The 7974-nt window shown below is 44.0% G+C and overlaps 1 protein-coding gene across 1 annotated transcript in view; it reads right to left on the bottom strand.

Moving 5' to 3' along the window:
• Positions 1-5256: 5256 nt before the first annotated feature.
• Positions 5257-7974, bottom strand: part of A2ml1 (alpha-2-macroglobulin like 1) — a 45010-nt gene continuing 42292 nt past the window's right edge. Inside the window, exons 34-36 of the mRNA XM_057762887.1 lie at positions 7249-7351; positions 6550-6591; positions 5257-5491 (exon numbers count right to left, since the gene is read on the bottom strand). Of these exons, the coding sequence (XP_057618870.1) occupies positions 6551-6591; positions 7249-7351 (144 nt within the window). The 3' untranslated portion in view covers positions 5257-5491; position 6550. The remainder of the gene's footprint in view (positions 5492-6549; positions 6592-7248; positions 7352-7974) is intronic.

The following is a 7974-nucleotide window of genomic DNA, read 5'->3' as shown; positions in this document are numbered from 1 at the left end:
TGGGCATGGTTTCTTATACTATAAATGCTGAGGTAAAGTGTGTGCTTGCTCTTTCTCATTTCTGGCTGCTGGATTTGGTTCCTGTTCCCTGTTCACGCAGAGGACTGTAATGTGTGAGTCTACCCCTAAATAAATAACCATTTGTTATACTCAATTCTGAGCCAGTGTGGGATTTCTTTTTAGCATCCATCTTCAGTACCGTTTTTATCATTATTATTTGTATGTCATTAATATCTGCTCTGATCTTCTTTATCTTTCAACATCTACTGCTTTGGGTATTGGTGTGTTCTTGGTGATTTTTTTCCATTGTTTTAAGATCTCTCATCAGGCTGTTTATCTGTAATATGTCTGACTTCCTAGTGTAGGCAGTTAGAGCTGTAAACTTCTGGGTAGGATTGCCTTCATCATATCCCATAGATTGGGGTATATTTTGTATTCATTTTGCTTAATTATAGGATTTTAAATTTTTCTTTTTTGATTTCTTTAATGACTCATTTATCAATAGGGTATGGTTTCATTTTGTTTTGTCTTTTGAGATAGAGTCTTTCTATGTAGCCCTGGTTGAAACTCTCTTTATAGACCAGGCTTGCCTGTAACTCACAGAGATTCACTCGCCTCTGCCTCCTGAGTGTAGGAATTAAATGTGTGTGCCAACTGTGCCCAGCTAATGCTGTGTTTTTTAATCTCCATGAATTTGTATGTTTTCTGTAGCTTCCTCTTGCTGATTTCCAGCCTTATCTCATTGTGATCAAATAGAATAAAAGATACTGTTTAAACTTTTCCTTTTTTCAAGACAGGGCTTCTCTGTGTAGCCCTGGCTGTGCTGGAACTTGCTCTGTAGACCAGGTTGGCCTCAAATTCAGAGATCTGTCTGCCTCTGCCTCCCGAGTGCTAAGATTAAAAGCATGTGCCACCATATTCTGCTTATTTTTTGGTATTTTGACACTACTATTGATGTCAATAAGGTCCATTTGATTTGTGATAGATATTATTTAACTCAATGTTTCTTTATTCCTTTTTTGTACATATAATTTGTTTAATGGTGACAGCATAGTATTGAAGTTACCCACTACTATTGTGTTGGCATTAATGTCTCATTTGAAACCTAGTAGTGATTGTCTTATGATATGAGGTGAGCCTATATTCAGACCATATGCATTTAAAATTGTAGTTTATTTTGATTGTTTCCCCTTGATTGGAATGAGTCACCCTTTCACCCTTTATAACAAGATTTAGTTTTAATCTTATTTTTCCAGTTATTAGAAGAACAGCACCTGTCTGTTTCCTGCTCCCATTTGATTATAACTTTTTTCCCACCGTTCACCTTGAATAGTGTTTATCTTTGATGTATTTCTTGAGGTAGCAACCCCTGAGCCTGCCAAACCTTGGCCCCTCCCCAGGAAAGGTCATGACCTCTTCCACAGGCTATTTAAACTGCCTCCCAGAGAATAAACACGTGGTCTTCCCTCTTCCTCTTCTGAGGTGGCTTTGGCTTTCCGTTTCCCCCTCGGGGCTACCCAAGAGCTCAGAAGTCCAATTAAACCTGGATATCTTTTAATTTGGTCTGATTGGGATTATTTGTGTGGGTGGAGAGGCTTGTTTTAGGAATATCCCTAACACTTGTATGCTTTGTTTTGTCATAAGGTCCTAAAGATCGAACACGTTCCATTCACACTTTTGAAAATTTTTATGATTGCCCCTGACTGAATCATCCAATTCCTGTACTTTGTCTTCATACACTGATATTCTTTCTTCCATATGATCTATTATATTGGGGAAGCTTTCCACTGAACTTTTTATTGGACCTACTGTGTTTTTCATTTCTCTCATAATTTTGTTTTAGATTTTCTTCAGTCACCTCCTTCAAGCATGCAAGGCTTGGTCCTGGAACCCTGACCAGAGGTGTCAAAGGAAAAAATCAAGGATAGGCACACATGTAGAAAAGCTGGGATCAGGTGGATTGTGCACACTCCATTGGAGTGGCACCTACTACCGCCACAACCCAGAACCTCAGAGTATTTATTGTGTACAGCACAGGGGGAGGAGTTAGCTGAGTGCAATCGTCTCTGAAGGCCAGAGTTTCCAGGCTATAAAGATCTGGGAGGAGGAAGTTGCAGTTGCTAGTTTTCGCACACACTACTTACTTGTTTGCACTTGGTTCCTGAGGAAAGCTCTGCCATCCCTTTATATAGAAAAGGCTCTGCCACGCCCATGGTACTGAGATACTGGGGTCCTTGACATAACCATGTCCATGTCAGTGATATGAGTTCACTCGGGACTTTACTCAGCTCAGGGCTTCCTCCTCTCCCTGTAGTTAGTTTTTCTATCTCATGTTTTTAGTTTGATTTTCATGTTGTAGACTCTCTGATACTATTTTTTTTTCTTTTTCTTTTTTTGGTTTTTCAAGACAGGGTTTCTCTGTGGCTTTGGAGCTTGTCCTGGAACTAGCTCTGTAGACCAGGCTGGTCTCGAACTCACAGAGATCCGCCTGCCTCTGCCTCCCGAGTGCTGGGATTAAAGGCGTGCGCCACCATCGCCTGGCTTAAAGAATATTTATTTATTTATTTGTTATGTGTACAATATTCTGTGTGTATGTCTGCAGGCCAGAAGAGGGTACCAGACCTCATTACAGATGGTTGTGAGCCACCATGTGGTTGCTGGGAATTGAACTCAGGACCTCTGGAAGAGCAGGCAATGCTCTTAACCACTGAGCCATCTCTCCAGCCCTCTCTGATACTTTCATTCAGCGATCTGTGTTTCCTTGAGAAATAGTCATGTCTTTATTGAGTTGTTTGATCATATTTATAGTCATTCTTTTGAATTCTGTCCGAGTTGTTTTTATTACGTTGGTAATTTGCGGAGGAGAAAGGCTGTCTTGGTTTTTCATTACTTTTGTTTCTGTAGTCCATTAAGGCAGGTTTTGTTGTTTTAGTATTTGCTTTTTCCTTCTATTCGGGTTGCTTCTCTTCTTTAAGTGGACATGTTTGCAGTGTTCAGGGTAGATGGGGGTTATAGTAACATTTTCATCTGTTAAACTAGTGTCCCAGGTTCTGTCTCCAACCCGTCCTTGTGGGTTGAGCACTGTCTGTCACAGCCACTACTACCCAGCAGTAGCCCGCTCTAGTGAGAGATGGTGGCTCACTGCTGTTAGAAAGGGTCTTGGTGTCAGCACGACAATACTACCCGCAAAACGAGAGCAGTGAGTGCTTGGGTTTTCATCCTAATGCAGACGGTGGCTCTGGGTTTTCTCTCTTGGCTGGGGTCTGACCTCTCAGTCTTTCGTGATGGTCTAGTTCAAAGGATCAGTTCAAAGGAAAGGGGGGGGGGGACAGGAAAGGGTTGAGCACCTCAGTCCTGAGAAAGCAGCAGGGCCTTGGGGTAAACAAAAGCTTTACCAGCTGGAGGGGTCATTAAAACATTTGCATAAAGGTTTTATGGGTGGGGGTGAATTCCTTATCTTGAATCAGAGTTTTACAGGGTTTGACAGAAAAGACAAATATTTAATGTCTCATACACCACAAAACAGACACTTGTGAAGTGCTGATTGCTTTAGAGAGGGACGGTCATAATGCTGTGTATTTTAATATGCTGATGTGAGTGGGAGGAGAAGAGAAGTACAAAGTCAGGTGAGACCAGAACTATAGGTTGTCAGATGGGAAATAGAGAGGGTAGGGGGAAACTGAGGCAAAGCGGAAGACTGAAAAGAGGAGGGTAAAGGTATACACACAGATTTCCTGTGCTAGGTCTGCTTCTGGGCTCCGGGACACAGCAGCAAGAGGAATGGGGCATGGGGGAGGAGAGAGAAAGAGAGAAAGAGAGAGGACAGAGTAAAAGGCGAGGGTGGTTGGGAACATCGGCTGCAGTGATCTACTATCCTGGTGTCCCATCAGGGTTTCCTGAAGAAATGAAACTCAATCAAATTCATATGGAAATTCAAGCTACCAGAGTCAGCCAGGTTCTCTTAAAAAAGAAACATAAAATTGGACAGGCAAAGTGGTTCAGCAGATGAGGGTGCTTGCCACCAAGCCTGACGGCGTGAGTTCAATCCCTGAGACCACAAAGCAGAAGAAAAGAACCCACTCTTCCAAATTGGCCTATGACCTCCATGCTTGCACTATAGCATTCACAAGTGGGTACATGCATGTGTGCACACACATGCACACGCTCACACACACACCAAATAGATAAATGATAAAAAAAAACTATAATAACATTATGCCTTGTGGGTATATGCTTGTATTTTTGATGCAAATCAACTGAAAAACAAAAATCAAGAAATCTTACAAGATCCTCCTTTATTACAAAAGTAAGCAGGCAGATCTCTGTGAGGTTAGCCTGGTCTACAGAGAGAGTTCCAGGACTGGGTCCAAAGCTACTGAGAAACCCTGTTTCAAAAAACAAAAAGACAAAACAAAACAAAAAAAGATTCTGGCTAGTTCTGATGCTGAACACCTTTAAACCTTTAATCCTAGCATTTGGGAGACAGAGGCAGGCGACTCTCTGTGGGTTCAAAGCCAGACTGGTCTATAAAAAAATTCAAGGATAGCCAAGGCTACATGGTGAGACCCTGTCTCAATAAAATAAAGTGAATTCTGCATTCTGCCACATAGTTATCTCTCTCTCTCTCTCTCTCTCTCTCTCTCTCTCTCTCTCTCTCTCTCTCTCTTTCTGAGTGTGTGTGTGTGTGTGTATACACTGGGGTCAGAGTGCAGGGTTTTGCACTTGCTAAGCAAGCACTGTACTAGGGACTTACACTGTCACCCTCAAGACAGCCTCTTAGACAGACTCAGACTCTGCATGTTAAATATGATTTTTTGAGAAGTTCTGATCAGAAGGCTTAAAGGAAGGGAAGAGCCCCTTGTCAAGGTTTTGTTAAAGGATAACCCTGATCTGTAAGAAGAAACCACCGCCAAGGTGACTTACAGAAGGAAGGGTTTGTTAGACCTTCCAGAGGAATGAGTCCTTCATCTTCATAGGGGGGTTGGGGGGGGGGGATGATGGCAGCAGGTGGGCCTGGCAGCTGGAACAGCGAGATGAGAGCTTACATAGTCATGGTGCTCAAGCACAAGACAGAAACAGTGAAATGGGAATGGTCAGTGGAGTATGAAACCCCAAAGCCTGCCTCCAGCAAGGACACACCCCCAAAACCTACCAAAAACAGCACCACCAACCAGAGACAAGTATTCAAATAGCTGTGCCTATAGGGGACATTCGCGTTCAAACCATCCCAGCATTCAAAAAATTAACACAGAGCCAGATACACTGATAGCCTTTCAGAAGTTCCATGTTTTTAGCCTAATCTCAAAGTTTTGAGTCCCATCTTCCCCAGATTTAACCTCCAGAAGACATGTTCATCTTCCCTGCTCCACCACCTACCACCACCCGCCCTCTGAGAGTCCCGGGTACGGAAAAGAACAGCTGAGTCATTTCTCTTCTGTGGGGATCTTTCCTTGCAGAGTCTCCGGTGTGAAAGGATCCATACCCTGCCTCTCTACAAGAAAGCAGAGCACCTGAGGTTCAGGCATATTCATCTGCCACCCATCCACTAGCCAATCAGAGAATCAAACAGTGTGATCGAATGAACTCCGCTTCAGGAGGCAAAATAATGTCCAGTGTCACAGAGCAAGGTTAGCTTAGTTCCCTTCCAGCTTCTATCCTGAAGAGCAAGCAAGCGAGCGAGCGAGTAAGCAGCAGAAGACATGAAGGTCTTATTCACCGAGGATGCTCTCCTAAGACCTAGGACCATGTCCTGGCTGGGCTCTTGTTCCCACTCTCGTTCCCTCACTTTTCTCTGTCTGCCTTGTTCTTCGTTTCAGTATTTTCATACCATGAAGATATATTACGGAAAAATAGGGAAAATCACCTATTGTCTAAGCCAATAGAAAAATAAATTGTTTTGAAAAATCATACAAGGAGGCTGTGAGGATGGCTCCGTCAGCAAAGTACTTGGCTTTCAGACATAAGGTTCATTTCCCATAATTCGTCTGAAAACAGTCTGGTGTGGCGCTGCCCGCTTGCATTCCCAGAGATGGAGAGGTGGAGAGAGGAGGGTCTGCAGGATCTGCGGGCCAGCCAACTGAGACTAGCTGGTGAGCTCCAGGCCAATGACAGACCACGTCTCAAAAAGTAAGGTAGAAGGTTGTCCTCTGCCTCATCCCCACCACACAGAGAGAGAGAGACAGACAGACAGACAGCAGAAATACATATACATACCCTCACAATACAGTGATAATCAGATAGAAAACATCACACAAATGCCACTGTTAGTTTTTTTCTGATGTGAGCTATGGACACATCGTGCTCTCTTTAAGACTTTAGGACAGTGTGGCACTTAGGAAACTGCGACAGGAAGTTTTCAAGTTCAAGGCCAGCCTGAGCCACAAAGTAAGACCCCATGGAAGCACACTCCACCAAAAGAAGTTTCTGAAGACAACAATATCTCAAAAGAGAATTCTCTCCCCAGAGTCTCCCCTGCCCAGAAGTCCTCATCTTTCTGCATGACACCACTCCACTCCACCCCAACTCGACTTCTTTCCCTGCTGGACTTACCTCATTCACAAGGGTCAGAGTACTGGGTCACTGCCTGCTCATCTGTGAAATGAATTGACATGTTATTCTTGGTGGAACTCAGAGGCGATCCTTCAGAGGTCAAAGTTCTGCTTTACCCACGTCCGGATGTCTCTGTGTCATGAGCTCATTAGCATTACAGGCACTGTCAATCACTAACACTGTGCTACGGTGAATTATTAATTACATGGGAAACATCAGCTCTCATCAACTCCTTGAGAACAGTGGTCTGCTGTGTTCTCTTGGTCTGAAGATCATAGCATGTAAAGGACCTCTTCTGTAGATGAGCTTTGATTATTTATTAATTTTATTTCATTTGTTTGTTTTGAAACAGAGTCTTGCATAGCCCAGGCTGGCCTCAAACTCTCTATGTAGCTAAAGCAGCCCTTATCTTTCTTCCTGCTTTTACCTCAAAGTACTGAGATTACAATCATCTACTACCGTGCTTGGCTCCTCTCCCCGCTCCCCACCTCCACCCCCTAATACTGGCCTTGTGAATGCTTGTCAAGCATTCTACTGGTAAGATGTATCTCCAGGTTTTTAGGTGACTTTTAAAAAGTGTTTTAGGTCAGGTAATATGATTGCTGCTGCTTGTCTTGGGAAGGATTGGTTGCAAAATTAAGAGCGAGAGGCCATAAAGAGTGCCATTAAACCATGTTGGGAGATGCATGTAGGACTCACCCAGCAGGTAGTAGTCATAGACTTTGACAGTTGCAGGTTTCAAGTTGGTGACCAACACGCTTTGGCTGATCGTCAAAGTGTAAGCCTGTGTCTTCTTACTGAGCTGTGGGGCACACAGACCAAGCACATTAAAATGAGGGGCCAGAGAGACGGCTCAGCGGGTAGGCCCTGCTACTCTTCAGGAGCTGAGGTGGGGTCTCAGACCCATGGTGGCTGGCTCACAGGCTCTTGCCACTCCAGTTCTAGTGGATTCGGCGCACCCTTCTGGCCTTCACGGGCACCCACAGGTACATGGCACACACACACACAACTAAAATGAACCACGCCTGAGGACAGCATGGTGACACACACCTGCACTCCAAGCACTCAGGGGGCTGAGCCAAGAGAATCAAGAATCAAGAGTCTAAGGTGGGCCTGGGTGACACAGCAGGACCTTGTTTCAGTGAGAAGTGGAGGAGGGAGAAAGAGAAGAAGGAGGAGAAAAAGACTAAAGTGAAAAGGGGGACGGTCTAGCTCAATGGTGGGATGTTTGCCGAGCACACCTGACGTTGTGGGTGTGACCCTCTGTACTACGACTATAACAAGCAAACAAACCAATGCTTCTTCCTAAAAGATGGACAGGCCGGGCAGAGGGTTGAAAATGGGACATGGATATTCACAGTAAAGTAAATTTTAGTTTGGTACATTCTTTTCTGTTGGCTATAAAATAAAGATAACGTTATTCCC

Source organism: Chionomys nivalis, chromosome 1 (assembly GCF_950005125.1).
Source record: "Chionomys nivalis chromosome 1, mChiNiv1.1, whole genome shotgun sequence".
Lineage (NCBI taxonomy): Eukaryota > Metazoa > Chordata > Mammalia > Rodentia > Cricetidae > Chionomys > Chionomys nivalis.
The sequence above is the reverse complement of the archived record's forward strand: the minus strand, read 5'-3'. Positions and strand labels throughout refer to the sequence as shown.